General features: G+C 51.3%; 1 protein-coding gene and 2 long non-coding RNA genes across 3 annotated transcripts; 2 read left to right on the top strand and 1 right to left on the bottom strand.

The window, feature by feature from the left end:
• Positions 1-1570: 1570 nt before the first annotated feature.
• LOC141916440 (excitatory amino acid transporter 5-like) lies at positions 1571-18657 on the bottom strand. The gene is made up of 11 exons (XM_074808918.1): positions 18413-18657; positions 16105-16184; positions 12884-13096; positions 11964-12006; positions 11055-11277; positions 7338-7437; positions 6910-7143; positions 4706-4900; positions 3892-4026; positions 1798-1897; positions 1571-1702 (listed from the first exon to the last, which is right to left on the bottom strand). The coding sequence occupies exons 1-11, from the start codon at positions 18593-18595 to the stop codon at positions 1571-1573; spliced, it is 1638 nt and encodes a 545-aa protein (XP_074665019.1). The 5' UTR covers positions 18596-18657.
• On the top strand, positions 1683-5907 carry LOC141916445 (uncharacterized). The gene is made up of 2 exons (XR_012621123.1): positions 1683-4250; positions 5350-5907. It is a non-coding gene; the product is annotated as an uncharacterized LOC141916445 (long non-coding RNA).
• Positions 6872-9961, top strand: LOC141916446 (uncharacterized). Its single transcript, XR_012621124.1, has 3 exons — positions 6872-7003; positions 8702-8837; positions 9079-9961. It is a non-coding gene; the product is annotated as an uncharacterized LOC141916446 (long non-coding RNA).
• Positions 18658-18707: the final 50 nt, after the last annotated feature.

The raw sequence follows: 18707 nt of genomic DNA, 5'->3' as shown, positions 1-18707 counted from the left end.
GTGGACACTTCAGGCACCGTGAAGCAGACATCTAAACAGGCCTGATAAATTGTCCTTTTAATCTTCCCTGGTTTAAATTGCTCCCTTGGAACAACATGCTCCGACATTTCATATCACCGTTTGTGGTTTGGGGAGTGTCGATAACTGCTGCAGACAGATGTCTGCCTAGGAGCCAGCGGTGCTCAGGTCCCTGCCCCAGAGCTGGGAACTGCCTGGAGCCTCCCTGGTGTTCACCAGCATCTCCCTGTGGGGTTTTTTTGTGCGCCCGAGCCTGCTCCAGGTATAGAGGAACAGCCTGCAGTCGTTGTTTGCAAAACACTTAACAGAGAGCATTGCTAAGCACTGGTGTGTGATACATCCAGCTGATGATAAATGATCAGGGAGGGATGACCTGGGATGCTGCAGAGATCTCTTGCTCTGAAATGTGATTATTTTTCTTTTTGCAAACGACATTACTGTCCAACTTCAACAGGAGCAGTTAAGTTTATGAAGATATTAACCTCACCAGTCCAGGAGGAAAGGGTGAGAAAGGCCAGAGTTAGCAGCAGTACCACAAGCTTACCTTGACTGTGATTCTGATTCTTTGAAGCCTTTTTGAAGTTAATCAGGAGAAGATTACTAGTTTTTGTGCAAAAAATGGTTTATGATACTTCTGCTTTTCTTTTGGCAGAAGTGCAATTAATGTTTTTTTCTAAATTAGAAAATATTTTGCATTTAGATGGCATTTTGAGAGAGAAATGAATTCAGTGACACGAATCATTGGTATATAAAAGGCTTTTGTGGAGAAGGCTGCTGTGGGAAGCCTGGATTTTAAGGCTGTAATTGGAATTTGAACTTTGGGCCAGATCCTTAGCTGGGAAAATCAACATGGTTGCAATTGGGCCTGGTCAATTAGTCTCAAACAGCCAGTAAAAACACGTGTAGAGCTGGTCCTTCCGTCCCCGCGATTAAAATGAACCTCGCTGTCCGTGAGGGGAACACTTCAGCCACCTGTCCTGCCTTTGTGTAGTGGCTGGAAAATCCAGTTATGTCCGACTTGGATTTTGAGCTCTAGACAGAAATTTGCTTAATCTTAGTTTTTAGATGAGAACTTAGTAATTAAAAAAAAAGCAATGATTAAAAAAAAATAATAATAAAATGAAACATAGAGTGCAGCCTGGCCAGCAGATACAGGCTGCTGACCTAAGGTGTCAGATTTTTGTCCCATCTCTATTGTTTTCTCATTTAGTCCAGTTCCAGTTTTCTAATACCCTCTCACCTCCCCAATCTTTGCAAAGAACTGGGCTTGAAAAAAATGTGAGGCATAAAACCATCAAATCCCAGCTGCTTCAGGTGGTCAGGGCAGCCAGCTCACAGCTGGATCTTCGGTCGCAAGGAGGAGCTGGCTCCCCCTGCCCTGAACAGCAGAGCCGTGCTGGCTGGAGAGTCCCACAGTCTTCAAAACATAGAGAGGATTTGTCCACTTTCTGTGCCAAGTAAGGCCTTTATCTTGCAGAGCATCCATCTATGACATTCACAGTGTCAGTGTTTAGCACCGAGATCCCTTTCCTGGCCGTGGGAATGGTGTGATCTACACCTGACAGATGCTGTAATGAACTCCTGTCTGATCAAACAAAGTTTCTTCAATCATTTCAATCACGTTATCTTTGAGATGGGAGGTCTCTACAGAAGGAAACTTTTCTGTGTTGCTTACTGGATCTTGCTGCAAAAAGAAAAAAAACCATTTTAATTTCTGAAGCAAGCGCATGCGTTGTGTTTGTGGGTGGTCATTGCCTCTCCCCGACAAGCTGTACGTACCGCGGGGGGCTTTGGGGCAAAGTCTTTCTCGCAGACATGTGCTACGATGCCAGCAGCCAGAGCATCACCAAGGACATTGGTCATAGTTCGAAATCGATCCCTAGATGAGAGAGAGCCGTGAGGATGCGATTGGTGGCCACAGTCAACATGCCTGGTGTCTTCTGGGCCTCTGAAACACGTCAGCCTCTGTCCCTGATGTCTCTACCACTGGTTTTGCTAATGGCAAGTTGAGACAAGTGCAATATTGCTCTTGCAAATACAGAGAGAAAACGGTACCTGTGGTGTCTGTGTGAGCCCAGTACCACGATGGTGATGGAGCTTCTTTTGTCTCATCATGTTTGTTGTTTTAGTGCATAGACCTGCCTCTGCGACTTTCCAGACTGATGCATCGGTTTTGCTCAGTGTTGGGCTGAGCTGCCTCAGTGAGTCGTAGGACTCCTTGAGATGCCTCTCAGGGAGCAAAGCTCGTCTAGCCAGCCACAGCACCTTTCTGGTTTATCCAAGCACCTCTCACATCAGTAGAAAACGTAAGCACGTTGTGGCAGGTGATGTTGCTGGGTACCCTGTGATGCTCAGAGACTGAACTTATGTTGTGTTCTGATTTTACAAGTTTCACCTGAAATGTCAAACTTCCTTTTATGTGAAAGAAAGAGAGAAGCAGCCAGGATACTTGATGCTGTTTCCTCTCTGTCCGGGGTGGCTGTGAAGCACAAATCAGCAACCCGTGTGTCAGTTATGTAGAAATCAGCATCTACTCTCTATGATTTTTCACCTAGCTAATTTGCTTCATTTTTATCTTTAAAATGGCACATTTCACACACTGTGAATGTTTGACTTCTGTTCTGTTTGTCTGCGACAAATGTCATCAAGCATCAGTTTTTGTCTCAAGATCAATCTGGTCTTCACCCATCAAGATGAAGACAGTCTCGTTGGAAGATAGACTTCCTCGGTGTTGGATGCAGTCCTTTGAAAATGTCATCCTTGCTTTTAAAAACTCCAGTGATGTTTCAGTGCTGGTGACATATGGGTTTGAGAGAGAGAAGCTGCTTATTAAATGCAAGAGGGGTTTTTGGTGCATCTGTTCAAGATGTGACTGTCTAATTTTCTGCTATGATTTGGTGTGCAACCAACTCGTACTGTACCTTGTTACTGTCTTGCTGTGACATCTATTTCTGTCTCTTTTCTACTTTTTAATTGTGAAAATGCCTCTGTTTCAGACATAGAAACAGCAAACTGAATGAGCTCATATTGTAAGTAATTACCAGTTTATGGTTTATTATTGGTTTTCTCTTACTGATTTTTCTTTTTTTCCTGGAGATTATGCTTTTTTCCTAAACAATTGCATGTTTCCACCCCTTTTGTCACTCTTTTGTTATTGTTAGCATCTTTCTGGCTAATTTTAATTTCTCCTTGTATGAAGCCAGATGCCTTTCACCCTGCCTTACGAACCTTGTTCCTCTTCCAGGGAGAATATTCTATCAAAACAAATACTGTACCATCCACCACTTCGCTTTGACTCTTGTGCTGTCCATCCTCCTTTGTTCACAGAGCGGACAGCTGGGAGAAGAGTAGGACTTGAGGTATTTCTAGGGAGTACGCTAAGTAGCAGCTTCATGAGGACAAGCCTATGCCCCTGCTTTCCTTTTCTACCTCTCACTGTGGAGGAAACTAACATCCATTTGATCTCTTGAAAGTATAAATGTTTCAGACAGATAGATTTTGTGACTTATTTGAGACCTCTAAGAAAGATGCGATAGGAATTTAGATAAAAGACCAAGACAGGCTGGTCTTGAGAGAGTGGCTGAATATCATCACCACTTCTTCCACAAACAGTCGTTAATGAGGCACTAGCACTGATGGGCACCTCGGAACAGAAACACCTCAAGTCAAACACTCCTTTAGGAGAGTGCCTGCCTATAGTTATCACGGGCTACTTCAAGAAAATAATCAGAAAGTGAAGTATCTAATGCTTGGCCCCTGGTCTTGTACTGTGACCCCTTAATCTGTATTTGCCTCAGTGGAAGCTGTTTCAAATACATCACCGGGAATTGGCACTTACACCTGCCTGTAACATTGCGTCTGGAAAATACTCACAGAGCCCAGTCGACTGCGATGATGAGTGTGATCTCGTCGGTCGGCAGCCCGACAGAAGTGAGCACGATGACCATGGTAACGAGCCCAGACTGGGGGATCCCAGCTGCCCCTATGCTTGCTGCTGTTGCTGTTATGCTGCAAAGACAAGGTGGCTGCGCAATTATTCTGTTGTTTGGTTTTTTGTTTTGTTTTTTAAAAACCATGTTTGCGTGGCAGAGTAAGTTATTGCTGTAAGGAAGGATTGGGTTGGATCTGGCTTCCTCCACCTTCCTCCTCCCTGGTGCTCTCCTAACCCTGCTGTGCACATCATGGCTGAGCTCTTGGCTTTGTGCTCACACAACGCCCCTCTGCGTTCCTGGGTAGGTAGCTCCTGCATATTGCTAAATATTTGCAACTGCTCTTACTTACTTTTATCTAGATAGGTGCTTTATTTCCCTGCTTATAAGATGAGGATATTCCGTTCCTGAAGTGGAGTAAATTACACCTGCACAAACCCTTCTATGCTAGGATAATTCATCCGTGCTGCGGGTGTTGAGCTGCTCTAGCCACGCTGTCAGTGCAGTCTGACTTTTACCTACAGGCCAAGTCTTTGATTCTGCAGCAAATTCTGTGGGTGCAGAGCCTGAGCCTTCCCTGGCGCCCAGGGCAGGGGGCTGGCACATGCTGCACCTCTCCCTCTTCCTCAGATTTCCAGCAAAGTTCACTCTGTGCAGTAGCAAGATCTCTGCCAAATGGGGGAAGCGTGAGAGATTGTTATAATGTCTATAAATATGAATAGAAAGAAATGATAAAGCTGCTGCAAAGAAATATTTACCTTATCGTTATAATTTGTCCCAAATCCAAGTCATAATCATTGACCTGGGCAATAAAAATAGCAGCGACTGCTTCGTACAGGGCCGTGCCATCCATGTTGATGGTGGCACCAACAGGGAGGACGAATCGTGCCACGCGTCTGTCTATTCCGTTGTTTTCCAGGAGACACTTCAGAGTGATGGGCAAGGTTGCTGAGCTGCAGAGCAAAAACCAATCAGTAATTTGCTCTGTTGTTTGCATTGAACTTTAGAACTAGGAATCAGCGTAATGGTATACAAGTCCTCCTTGAGGGTAAATGCAGCAGCAGTATCGTACAAATTGCTGTAGCAATGGAGGTTTATTCAACTTAAACTACCTGGGGAATATACATAATTAGTTAAGTAGTCAGCTGCTGGCTGCAAGATAAACTGCTCTCTAGGAACAGCTCAGTGTGATGGTTACAGCTTTGTTGTACCTCCCTGGTCCTCGCGTTAATCCTGCACCACCCCAAACGTTGACTGGCACAGAGCAGCATCTGCCAGCTGGGGCTGGGCCGGGGTCCAGCAGACCCCGTCGTTCCTCGTTCGTCTCCTCCGTGCCACGTGCACGAGGAGCAGCTCCCTCGGCGCTTGCACCCGCTGACCTTTCTCTCTTGTTTCTGTCTAGCATGAAGACATGAGCTGTCACGCAGGAGTCGGGATAAGGACGTGGAGGAAGAAGGCTGAGTGGAAGAAGGAGACGAGCATGGAAAAGAAGTTGGTGGGACTGTGATAGGCTTGTGGAGGCAGGGACTGCTTTCCTGAAAGGAGCTGGCTGCAGCGCACAGCACGATGGCCCCCAGCCCCTGCCTGGGACAAGGAGCAGGGTGCTCCCACCGTCCTCTACGTAACAGCCCTCCAGCTCGCTGGGCTGGCGTAGAGCAGAGAGGAGGGGGAAAGCCTGATGGAGACAGAGCTGGAGACCCAAGTTCAGGAGGAGATTGGGTAGTTAGGAGTAGCAGGAGAGACCTGCAGCAGTGGCTGCTGGTTTTATTGGGATTACGTGAAGAAGCAGTGTTAGGGAAGCCAGGAAAACCCTTTGCCTAGTCAAATGTTTTCTAAGAAAATGTTTTAATTTGTGTGTCTTCCAGAAAGGATGGTAGTTTTTAATATAAAGTTTCTTCATTGTTATAAAGAATGCTTTTCAATGACAATAAAATAGATTCAAATAGTCTAAAATTATAAAGTCTTATCAAAGTAGACAACACTTTCCTTTGGAAGAGCCTCAGATACACCGGCGTTGATTTAAGGTTTTCAGTAAAGTGTTCAGAAGAGCTTTCGATGTTTTCAATTAAAACCCAGGATCATAACTCCATGCTGTTTTATAAAGCACCTACAACAGCCCTATCTTGAATTCTTTGAAAGAAAACTGACTGCAGCAATTTAAAGCAGCAGACATAGAGACAAACATTGCTGCTTTGCTCTGGGAAAACCCCAGGAGCAGGCGAGGGGAAGAGCACTGCGAGCTGGCTGGGTCTGAGGATGCCCTGAGACTCTTCCTGCTGAGTATTGGACATGGACATTGAATGACTCGAGCGTGTCCAGAGAAGGGCAACGGAGCTGGTGCAGGGTCTGGAGCACAGGTCTGATGGGGAGCGGCTGAGGGACCTGGGGGGGTTTAGTCTGGAGAAGAGGAGGCTGAGGGGAGACCTCATGGCCCTCTCCAACTCCCTGACAGGAGGGTGCAGAGAGGGGGGATGAGTCTCTTGAGCCAAGGACCCAGCGGCAGGACAAGAGGGAATGACCTCAAGCTGCGCCAGGGCAGGGTCAGACTGGCTCTTAGGAAGGATTTCTTTGCAGAAGGGGCTGTTGGGCGTTGGAATGGGCTGCCCAGGGCAGGGGGGGGAGTCCCCATCCCTGGAGGGGTTGAAGAGTCGGGTCGACCCAGCGGTGAGGGATCTGGTGTAGTTGGGATCTGTCAGTGCTGGGTTAACGGTTGGACTGGATGATCTTCAAGGTCCTTTCCAACCGAGATGATTCTGTGAGTACCAGGGCAGTGCCAAGCATCCTGCTTCCTACTAAAACTGGAAGCGATCTCCTTTCAAACAGTGCTGGACCATAATTTTTCTATGTCTGAATTATAACCGTTCTCCTGCAGCTTGCCTGGCTGTACCCACAGCCCCATCTCCCTCGACTGAACCAGGTGCCTTCTCAGCTGTATCAGCGTATTTCAGCCACGTTCTCATACCTGGAAGATGTAGCTAAGGCGATCAGCAAGGCTTGCAGTATCCCCTGAATGAAAGCAAAGGGGTTCTTCTTGGTGATGAGCACGAAAAGCAGAGGTAAGAGAACAAGTCCGTGGATGACTAGCCCTGACACCACTGTAATGGCATATAGTCCCAGCTTCTCTCCTATAATTGATGGATCTTCCATCTCCAGGATCTTTCCAGCAATGAGAAATACAATGCCAAAGGGGAAGTACCTGCACAGAATAAGTATAAAAAAATATTTATGAGGGTGCAGCAAACATTGAAGCACTACACGACAGTCATTAGGGTGTTTGGTCACACAAAAATAAATCCAGGTGCTCACAATAGATACTTGTAGATGTGTGACTGGCATTATGCATCAGATAGCAAGTAAGAAAAGAACTGAATCAATCAAAACCAGATTTACCATACTGCCATCGAGACAATTTTCATAACTGCTTCGTTCAGACACTGGCAGACGTTAACCAGCGGTGTTCCTCGCTCCCCCATTTTCCCCAGGAGCAGTCCTGCAACAAGCACATTGGTTTGTGTTACTGGGTAGTACCATGGGAGCAGGGGGTGTCTGGAGGGTCTGGTGGTCACAGAATGGGTTTCACTGGGCAGACTCAGGTCAGACTTAATGCAGATTTCCACCTGCTCTTATGGGTCATGGTAATTCTCTGCTCCAAGCAAACACAAGCATCTGGGCTTTTCTCCAAAAACTCCCCCAGACCCAGGATTTGGACTATACCTTGCACAGATAACTGATAAACTCTTCATTGCTACTCAATAATGGAAGAGTCACTTCTTGAGGCGGATAAGCTGTCTCTTTGCTGTTTGGTAATACAAGAATAATGTGGCTCCAGAAATAAAAGTTGATTTTTTTCAAAGGACAAAGCTCAGTGGGGTTATATATAGCTGAGGGATGTGATGATATGGTGCATCCCTGCCCTTGCTCTGGAGTCAGAAAAGCCACGCGCCATGTCTGCCACTCAGATGAACTTCTTCAGAAGTGCTCAGATTCACCCGATCCCCGTGGGTGGTGGCAGGTCTCGGTTCCCTCGTGGGACGGGCTGTGCTGGCTGCCGACCAGCTATTGCATGCAGATGGCTTTGTTGGTGACTCACAGACTGCACCGCAGTAGTGACAACACTCTGCAGTACAGTAATACGTCAGGAAGGGTTTGAGTTGCTTAGATACAGGCATTAAGCCTCCTGTCTTAATTCTGGTTTTTCTTTTGATGATGTTGTATTAACCTAATTCCAGTCTAATTTTCTGCTGAAGGAATACTAGAGCAGAAACACATGAATGGTTAGAGGGGTTTTGGTGCTTTCTGGTCTGCCAGCACAGAATCGGCCAGTGCTAAATCCTATTGCTTTCACTGGTGAGGGGGTTTCCCAGTACCCGTTGAGCAAAAGCAAAATGAGTCTTTGAGTATTTGCCCATCTAGCTTCCAGCCTGGTGCACGTACTTTCCATGTGGTCCCGTTAGCTGAAATTACTTCTGAAGCACTGTGCAAGTGTCTGCTTTAGCTTGGAAAAGAAGAATACAGTCAGGATCTTGTCTCGTCCCTCTCACCGCTCTTCAGTCTTCAGGGCTGAGGACTCTCAGACCCTTGGCAGGGAGTTGGCTCTCTTGGCTTGCTCAGAAGAGAGATGAGATAGGGTCATCTTTGCCAGGACTTTCAGAAATGAGACAAGGTTTGACATATTTAAATCTCAGCTCTGTTGATATTCATCCAATATTTTGTGGCCATAACAGCTGGTTGAAAGAAATCCCATTTCTCTGCAGGTCCTTCAGACAGCTGATTTGGAGAAGATGGCCCTAGCAAATGGACAGCTTGCTTCAAGTGCCCTTTTCTGGATTTAAAAAGCAACAGAGATGACTAGAGATGCTCAGTGTCAGTGAAGAGATCGCCGGAGCTGAGGTAGCTGTGTGGGGTTACCGTCCACAGCAGAGGTGCCTTGGTCTCAGTCCCACAAACCATCTGTTGGTACTGGACACAAATACCCTTTGCTGAGATCTCGGCCAGCTTCCACCTGGCTTCCCCTACCTTGCTGCAAGGAGGAGCTGATCCCCGTTTCCCATGGCACAGAGCTGTGTTCCCTTCCATGTCCCTCTCCTGTTTTCTGCCAGGCAAACCCCAGTAATTCAACCTCTCCTCACAGGTGAAGCTTCCTGCGGATCCGTGAACGCCCTTTTCCAGGCTGCCTGTCCCCAGGGCAGGTGATGATCTGCTGGTCTGCGGCTTCGTGGAGCTCTCATCCAGCCCGTGCAAAACCCAGAGAGTGCACCTGGGTGGCCGGGGCTGGCTCAGGTGATCTCCTGCTGTGTCCTAACCCAGCGCTGATCCTCACTCCCACGCTGGCGGGGTGCTGGGGTGGTAATCTCAGCAGAGAAAAGCAGCTTCTCCTGGCTTGTCTGGCTGGGCTGGAGGAGGGCACGTGTCCTGCGATCGGGAGCTTGGCACGTTCCCTGAGCGTCTGGTCTGCAGATGCTGTTGGTCACTGGGACAGGGGACTGCCAGAGGCATCTCTTTTGTCCACGAGGATCTTTGAGTGGGTCGGTGTCTGCCCAGTCGTGCTGTGGCCATCTCCTCCAGGCACTCACTATATCGTAGCCTTTATAACTGGCCGCTCTCCCCTGGCTCTGAGGGCAGTCTGGCGTGCTCCACTGCTGCACTGCTTCCACCCTTCAAATCCTCTAATTGGCTCTTTGGTTCCTTATACACTAAGTTCAAGCTCCTTGCCCTCACCTCTTAATCTACACGTAATCCTGCCCCCATGCTCATCTCATCACCTCCTACTCTTTTCCCTCCTGATTCCTCCCTTCCTCTCTCAGCCATGCACCCAGTGTCCTTCTGTCTACACTTTGAGTCAGATCCAAGTTCCTCCTTCCTTTGACTTTCTCCCCTTTCAGCCTTATTCCTCCCTATCCCTTGCATGTTCTCTCCATCCAACCTCGGTTCCTTTGTCCTTCCTGAGATTGCTGCCGAGCACCTTGTCCACATGAGGTCACAAGCTGTTCAACGCAGGAAGCTTTCTTACCTTCAGGAAGTCCTGGTACAGATTTCCATAAATTTGTGACAGGAACTAAATCTGACCACCTTTCACTTTTAATGCCTGCCCAGGGAGTTAGAACACTGCCAGGGTGAAGGGTTCAGACCATTTCACAGAATCATCTTGGTTGGAAAGGACCTTGAAGATCCTCCAGTCCAACCGTTAACCCAGCACTGACTGTTCCCAACTCCACCAGATCCCTCAGCGCTGGGTCAACCCGACTCTTCAACCCCTCCAGGGATGGGGACTCCCCCCCCTGCCCTGGGCAGCCCATTCCAACGCCCAACAGCCCCTTCTGCAAAGAAATCCTTCCTAAGAGCCAGTCTGACCCTGCCCTGGCACAGCTTGAGGCCATTCCCTCTTGGCCTGGCGCTGGTTCCTTGGCTCAAGAGACTCATCCCCCCTCTCTGCACCCTCCTTTCAGGGAGTTGCAGAGGGCCATGAGGTCTCCCCTCAGCCTCCTCTTCTCCAGACTAAACCCCCCCAGTTCCCTCAGCCGCTCCCCATCAGACCTGTGCTCCAGACCCTGCACCAGCTCCGTTGCCCTTCTCTGGACACGCTCGAGTCATTCAATGGCCTTTTTGGAGTGAGGGGCCCAAAACTGAACCCACTCATCGAGGGGCGGCCTCACCAGTGCCGAGCACAGGGGTCAGATCCCTTCCCTGTCCCTGCTGGCCACGCTATTTGTAGTAACCTGTCTCCCAGGTAGCCTCTGCAAAAGTTACAACTCACTTCAGTAGACTTCATAAAAAGAACCCTTCAGCTTACATGACAATTTGAAACCCCTCAGAACCCGTGCTTGCCTCATATGGAAAACCTGGGAAGGAAACAGTCTTCTTGGTGCTTAACCCCTTTTTTGAGCTCAATTATGGATGGTGCTGATGAAGGTGTTGGTACAAGCTTTGTGCCTGGTTCCCCAGGGACTTGGGCAGCTAGAGCTAAAATTATCTCATCCCTCTGAGCATCCCTTCCTTCATTTACAGCACAGTGGCCGCAGCAGTTACCACCCTGGGTTGCAACAGCCGCTGAACAGCCTTGCGATGGGTCAGGGTACAGCGCGGAGCCCCGCTCTACTGAGCAGGTACCTATTGTTGCTGAGAAGATGACAATTCCCAAGACGTTCATCTCATTACTGGTCCCAGGCATGGTCCTGTAGGTCATCTCGGGCGCCGGCGTCAGCTCGAGGAACACAGGCCGATGAATTTCAGGGTTTTCATCGTCGGGTGCAAAGTAAATAAAACTCAGAGGTTTTCCTGGGATCTTTGGAAAGCTGGGAGACTTCACCACTGGAACAAGAACAGTTCGATACTGGAACAGAAGCAAAGCAGTGAGGTTAATGTCCTGCTGGCAACGAACTCCATCCTGCTCTGAACACAGAGGCAAGGTCCTCATTGGGCCAGGTGGTCCTGGAGGTTCAGAGTTTGTTTTTCAGGCAGTAAAAGGCTGGTGAAAAGAAGAGATGCGAGAAATGGGCAAGGGGAAATGTGGTCGTTCCCTGCAGCCCGCAGCACAGCCAGCCTCAAGCCAGGCTGCACTCCTCTGGGCAGACACGTGGCATTTGCAGGTCAGGTCCCTGCAGGATCCCAGTGCAGCGCTGGGTAGCGTTGTGGTCCCCATGAAGAGGCCCCTTCACCCCGCATCCCTCCTGGGGGCTTTGCAGATGTTTTCCCAATACCATGAGTTTGCTCATTTTCCCTTCTCCTCTTCACCCTATCTGGCCCCTCCTCAGTCTTTCCCCTTCACTCACCCCGCCTGTTCCTTCACGCATTCCCTCCCCAAGCCTGCTGCCTGCCCACCCCTCTTCCCCCCATGAAGAGATGTTGTGCTGCTTTTGTACAGGAGCCCTCCCAGGCAGAGGGCAGGCGGGGGCGTCCCTGTGAGTCTCTGCCCCCACCAGCACCCTCCCACGTTTGGGTGCCTGCCCTGGGGTGAGCAGAAGGTGGCCGGGGAGCACCATCCCCACCACCTGCAGCGGTGGAGCCAGGTGAACTTACCTGCTGGAACGAAGCTTCGATCAGGTTAGAAGGGAACATGTTTCTGTAAGAGAGCAGTTGTGCAGGGGTTAAAGTGTGTCACGAGAACACAGGGAACAACCTGGGAAGCACCTCTGGTGGGCGTGAGGCCAAGAGAAGTACCCATATAGCCAACACCAGCTCGACGTCCTCTGTGCAAGCTGAGGGCAAAGACAGGCTGGAAGGTGAACGAAGAGCTGGACTCTGAACCACCCATAAACTGGACTCATAGAAGGCCAGAGGTGGGATGTAAACCTGCCATTTCCAGTCCCCTGCTCAGAGCAGGACCACCTGCAAAGCTGGAGCAGGATGCTTGGAGCATTGTCCAGTCGATGGAACACCTCCAGAATGGAGATTCTCCCTGGGTCAGTGCTGCACCCCCTCCCCAGTTCACCCTTGTCCAGGGCTTTAATCCAGCCCTGGGCCAACTCCTGCTCTTTTTTACCTTGCAAAGCCCAAGGAGCTGCAGGGCTTGGCACAGCTGGGGCTGCAGAGGGAAAACTGCTGAGCTCTGCAGGGAATTTCACAGAATGATGTGGGTTGGAAAAGCCCTTGACGATTATCCAGTCCAACCATGAACCTCACACTGACTGTTCTCAACTCCACCAGATCCCTCAGCGCTATGTCAACCAAAAAAATCTGCCTGTTCTCTGCTGCTGCACCCCTCTTCGCTGGTGGCTCTGGGAGGAGAGCAATGGGGGTGACAGAGTGGCCAGAGAGCCACACGTGGGGAGAAACGAACCCCCTGTTGCTGGGCTTGAACGTGCTGGTGCCTAGTCAGTGTGGCCAACGGTTCTCCTGGTTTCCCTTGAGATCTCAATACCTCCTGAGAAGGAGGTGGGAAGGTCTTGTCTGTGAAATGCCACCATGAACTTGGCTCCTCCTGAAATCCTGTGACGTACCTGATTAAATCCAGTAACGCATCAGCGGAGCTGAGCATCACTTTACCCACAGAGTAGTCGTCCTTCTGGGCAGCTGCGCCGGGGTGGATGCTGACCACGAGGATGATCCCAACAGTCACGGCCATGAATGTTGTCCAAAGGTAGTAGGTGATGGTGATCACACCCATCTTCCCACAGGCCTTGGAGTCCATGGTGGCCAGCCCGGACATGAGGCTGCAGCAGAAAAGATTGTGGTCAGCGTCTGCGCCCAAAACTGCACAAGGTGCGTCTGATGGGCAAAATCTCCAAGGTGGGAGAAGTTTCCATAGATATTTTTTTAACTGATGCTCAAGGGCATCATCGAGCTCTCACACATCTGTGTGCCTGTGCCCACAGGATCTCACACCCAGGATAGACTTGTGGCAACCCAGGCTGAGCTGTGAAGGGCAGGAGACCCCTCTCTGAGTACCTTTTCATGGTCAGACCATGTTTTCTGTTTTCTCCAAGGAATAAGAAGTAAATAGTGTAGTTTGGTGGTGAATAACTAACACTGCTTTTTTTTTTTTTTTGTGATGTTCTCTTAAATCTCTAATGCCCTGTGCTGACGCTGCATGTCACTGTGAACAGTAAAGAAAGGTATTAGCAAGATTTATAAAATCCTGGTGGGGACGGATCCCACTCCCCCAGGGAGAGAGATGCTGCTTCAGACTTCATGTACATGTGAGCTTTCTTAAGAAGTAGCCCATAAGCTACTTTTAAACAAAACTGGACTAAAAATAGAGAGGGTATTACAGGCTGCACGAGGAGGAAGAGCTGGCCAGCAGTGGTGCCAGCACTGGGGGCAAAGGGGAGCATTTGGGGGCTGCAGCGTGCCCCGTGTGCACACAGACCCACACCAAGGTCCTGGCCACTGACCTCCACAGCTCCAGCTCCCCCAGGGCCCTGCAGAGCCCTGGCCATGCCTGCCCACGGTGTTTGGCAGTGGCCTGAAAACCCTCACGTGGGATGTGGTGGAGGCAGCGGCTGCAAGGGTTAATGCCATCCTTGGGGGTACACAAGGGTTGGGCGGCTGAGGCGATGGCCAGCTCGCAGATTCCCCTCCAGCAGCCACGTGTCTGGGAGGAGAGAGACCCTGGGAAGCTCAAGAGGGGCCACAAAAGCAATGCAAAGGTGGGCGATTCTTTCCAACGTGAGGCTTGGGGAGCTCCAGAGCTGAGCCCCATCCTGGACAAATCCATCCCCAGAGTGCACCTGGTCCCCTCTGGGTGCATAGAGGGAAGACGCTGCTTCACCACCATTCAGTAATTAAATCAGAAAAAAGCCTGGTTCAATTCAACATGCAAGAAAAATCCTGGGAGCCCTGTGCAGACCCCGGGCCCGCAGGCAGGAGAGCGGTTGGCTGGGACAAAATCAACTCAATCTGTGAGGAGGGCTGAGAGCACCCTGAGAGTGAAGGGAAACCCAGGCAGCGCATCTGGGAAGGGAGTGGGAAGTACTGGAGGGGAAAAGAAAGAGTTCTACAAGGGCTGATGCTGAAAAGGCCAAGTGTGGCCAGATGTGCTGGGCTTGTGTGTGTGTGTTGGGGTTTTGGTAGCCGTGGACGGGGCTGTGGCAGTGGCCCCCCGTGAGAAGCTTCTTGAAGCTCCCCCCGGCTCCAAGTCAGACCCACCTCTGGCCAAGGCCAAGCCAAGTAGTGACGGTGGCTGCACCTCTGTGATAACGTATTTACGAAGGGAAATCTGGGAGGAGGAGTGGGAGTTGCGAGGAGGAGTTGTGAGGGAGACACCTCTGCAGCCACCGAGGTCAGTGGAAGGAAGGAGGAGGTGGCGGGGGGGAGGTGGGCTGGAGCAGAGACCCCCCTCAGCCCGTGGGGAGAGGACAGGCTGTCCCTGCGCCCATGGAGGGCACCGGGGGAGCAGATGCCGACCTGCAGCCCGGGGAGGACCCCACGGCGGAGCAGGGGCTGTGCCTGGAGGAGGCCGGGACGCTGAGAGCAGCCCCCGCTGTTGTAGTTCAGCACGGGCAGGACTGCGACACATGGGAGGGACCCACGCTGGAGCAGTTTGGGAAGAGCTGCACCCCATGGGAAGGTCTCATGTCAGAGAAAGTTCCTGGAGGACTGTTTCCCGTGAGAGGGGCCCCACGCTGGCACAGGGGAAGAGTGCAGAGTCCTGCCCCTGAGGAGGAAGGAGCAGCAGAAACAAGGGGTGATGAACTGACCACAACCCCCATCCCCATCCCCCTGCGCTGCTGCAGGTGAGGAGGGAGAGAAATCGGGAGCAAAGCTGAGCCCGGGAAGAAGGGAGGGGTGGGAGAAGGTGTGGTTATACTTCCCACTGTCCTACCTGTCTGTTAAATGTTGTTGTTGTTCGTGTCTGAATTAAACTGATGTTCTTTTTCTTCCCCTAACAAGTCTGTCTTTTGCCCATGACCATAACGGGTGAGTCATCCCTCTCTGTCCTTATCTCGATTCCTGAGCCTTTTGCTTTATTTTCTCCTTCCTGAGGGAGAAGGGGTGAGTGAGCGACTGTGTGGTGCTCAGTTGCCCTCTGGGCTCAAACCATGACACAAGGATAGAGTCCACAGTGCTCCCAAAAATAAACCAAAGGCGCATGGGACAACAAGCAAACTCTGAAAAACAATAGAGAAGTGACACATCCAAACGTTGTTTGGATATTTCTAATGAGCATGTGCCAGCAAGTGTTAAAAATATGGAAATCCCTGTAAGCTTTTCAAGACCTCGCTTAGACTTGAGTGTGACTCCATCACTTCTGTTACTTATTTCTAGATCTGGATGGGCTGATAGAAGTGGGATTTGCAAACATAGATGCAACATTGAGGGAGGCTTGTGGTTTCTACCTGAGCTTTCTCAAAACCCTCTAAATAAGGAAATCTGCTTTGGGTTTAAACAGCTGCCCATTATCAACCGCCCATGGATGGTGCCGGCATCGCCAGCTGGCTGGGCCCAAACAGAAGGGAAACAGCCCAGCCAGTGCAGGTGTCTGACCTGGGTGCAGGTGTCTACCAAATCCAGGTGAGGATCTGTCCCAGACCACTGCTGGGAAATCACGGGGTTTGATGGACACCAAGCCAGGGGATGCTGCTTGGTTGGTGGCTGCCTGGGGCTGGGGTGATTCTCACCTGAAGCCGTTTTGGGGTGATCTCCTCAATGGGGGATCATGGGCTGATCTCTTCAACGTGATGGAGAGATGGTACTTTAGAAGCACAAGATGATGTCTTACCTGGAGGTGATCAAGGGCAGGATCAGCATCTTCAACATCCTCATGAGGAGCTCTCCAGGGAAGGAAAAGTACTGCTTCTCCTGCACAGAGCAGAGTCGTCATGTCAGGTGAGAGCTGAGAAGTGGATGCTGATCACGGGTTAAGAGTTCAAACCTGATAAATCTGCCTTTTTCCAGCAGACCCAGCTCTGAGCTTGGTTCCCAGCCGGCAGCCATTCCTTGTGGCACTGAGACACTGTTCCTCTGGCTGTCCCTTACCGGGACCTGGGTCAGGGATGGGAAATACTGGTCATATGGGAAACCCAGCTGTGAACCAGAGAGAGACATGTGGCTCTGGTCCCCTCCCAAAAATGTCCTTGGGTCCATCACCCCTCAGGAATGGTCCCCATGGCCCCACTGCTGGCTCCTCCCAGATGTCATTGCACTTGTTACTGGGGAGCAGAGGCTCAACTGCTGGTGAAAAGTGCTCGGAAGCTCTTGGGTGCAGCCTGGTGCTGGCAGCAAAAGGTGGAAATACCAGTGGCTGCAAATGGCAAAGCCAAGCTCAGGGAGAGCCCAAGTATCTGAACCATCTGTGGTGCAGCCTCATGGTGCATCAAGGGAGGTTTCCACCCTGTGGCATCTGTCTGCCCCCTACACTCCTCACACGGGCATGGGGAAGGGCTGCCTGGAGAGAGCCCCCGAAAGCCTGGATCCCACAGCCATGACTAGGGAAAGAGTGAGGGGTCTGTGAGACCAGCAGCCACTCGGCCAGCATCCTTCCAGCCACCATGCAGCCATCATCCCTCCCTCCACACTCCATCCATCCATCCATCCATCCATCCTCCTTCAATCCATCTCTCCATCCACCACCCTTCTGGCTGCTGAGTTCCTTCCATGCCTCCCTCCATCCCTCCATCCATCCACCTTCCCTCCCTCCCTGCCCACTGTTGAAGTGTCAAGGATGAACCTGAGATGGCCCCAAGCCAAAGCAGGTGCTCTTGGTTACTCCAAAGTAGCCAACACCACCGGACTTTGAGGGATGCCAAGGCAAACTATGAAATGCTCCACACTGCTGTCCCTGTGCCTACCCACCCGCGTGGCCTAAATGTGGCTGATTTCCCAGGGAGCTCTGCTGTGATGGGTCCAGCCGGGTGCAAGGAGCAATAGCAGATTTGACCAGCATCTCTTTTCTCAGGGAGTTTCTCAGCTTTGTGACACTTTTGCATCACGGGAAGGAAAGCAGGGACTGGCTGCTTTCCCAGCCCCTCATCCACAGCACAGATTTTGGGACAAAAGTCTCTAATGGGGAGAAGTGGCTGCTGGGGACCACGTGCAGGGCTGTGGTAACAGGGCAGGGCAGGGCTGGCGCAGAGGATGGATGAACTTGGCGCATGTCAGGACCAGGGGCAAGAGTCCCCTGGCTCTGCCAGCCTCAAGCCTGGTGTGGGCGGCTGCTGGGCTCTCGCAGGCGCATGAACCGGGCGCAGGGAGATTACACCCGGCTTCAGTTAAGTAACAAGATCATCCCCGCTGCGGGTGGTGATGCTGAAGGGCGTAACTGAAGTGACAAGACTTTGCTAAATCCTAGCGGGTGACACGGGGATGTTCCAGCACCAGCTGAGCTCTCCCTGAAGCAGCATCCCCCCTTCAGCCCAGCTGAAGATCAGGGCTGAGCCACAGCCAAGACACCCGATGTCATTAAAGCCACGTGGATTTTAGCACGGTGACATTTAACAGCACAAGCACGGAGAGAACACACCTTTTAGGTGCATATTCTCCAATGTGTTTGTCTCCAAAGGTCCTTGGGGGAAGGTGACCCCTAGAAACACCCCAGGCTCTCCACCAGCTCCATATTTATTTGCTGGGTCTTCTCCAGAGCATGGAAATGTGCTTTGGTTGACATCTGCACAGCCTTTGGGTGGAGTAATAGGAGGAGCTCATCCCTCAGCCCCCTACGCTGCCGTTTGTGTTGGGGGGAGCCTGTTACTCAGCATCCAGCAGCCGAGCATCCCTTTCCCCCTTTCCCACCCTCATCCCACCTGGAGTCTCCTGCAGCCCCACAGGGTCCGTCCTGGAGCCCCCCACTCCCAGTGGAGGGAAGCAGGATTTGTCCGGCAGCTTTAGCATTTGTTGGCAGCTTTTTGGTCAAAAAAAAAAAAGTAATGGGGAGAAACCTGCCCTGAGAAGTGGTTTTCTTGGGCAGGAGCCTTTGCTTTTGGGGCTGTCTGGGGCCCTTGCTGGTGATGTCTTGCTGTCCCCCTGGGCTGGTTGCCCCGACTGCCCCTCTCCATCCCCCTCACTCCCATCCCTGTCCCCGCCAGGCTTACCAGCTCCGTCAGCTCCAGCGCCCGCAGCAGGAACCCCAGGAGGCACCCGGTGGCAACCGACAGCATCGACAGGGTCAGGAGGCCATTCTTACACCAGAAAGCCCGTACCCACTTCCAGACGCGCAGGAAGGTGGCGGACAGGGAGCTCAGGGAAGCTCTCCCACCCCGCTCCCACGCGGCCATCCTCAGCCACTCAGGCGATGCCCCTCGGAGCAGCTCCCGGCCTCGCTCATCGCCCTGGGCACCGCCGCGCTGATGGGCCCCTGCCCGGTGCCGGGAGCCCAGCACGCTGGTG

Source organism: Strix aluco, chromosome 29, assembly GCF_031877795.1.
Source record: "Strix aluco isolate bStrAlu1 chromosome 29, bStrAlu1.hap1, whole genome shotgun sequence".
In the NCBI taxonomy this organism is placed as follows: Eukaryota; Metazoa; Chordata; class Aves; order Strigiformes; family Strigidae; genus Strix; species Strix aluco.
This window is presented reverse-complemented; position numbering and strand designations above follow the sequence as displayed.

Bases quoted from the DNA above. Each gene is read 5' to 3' on its own strand.
- LOC141916440 (XM_074808918.1), bottom strand. From the start codon at position 18,595: ATGGCCGCGTGGGAGCGGGGTGGGAGAGCTTCCCTGAGCTCCCTGTCC. The intron at 4,901-6,909 runs GTATGAGAACGT...TTTGCTCTGCAG, and splicing joins GCCTTAGCTACATCTTCCAG to CTCAGCAACCTTGCCCATCA. The intron at 1,703-1,797 runs GTACGTACAGCT...TTCTTTTTGCAG, and splicing joins TTGCCCCAAAGCCCCCCGCG to CAAGATCCAGTAAGCAACAC.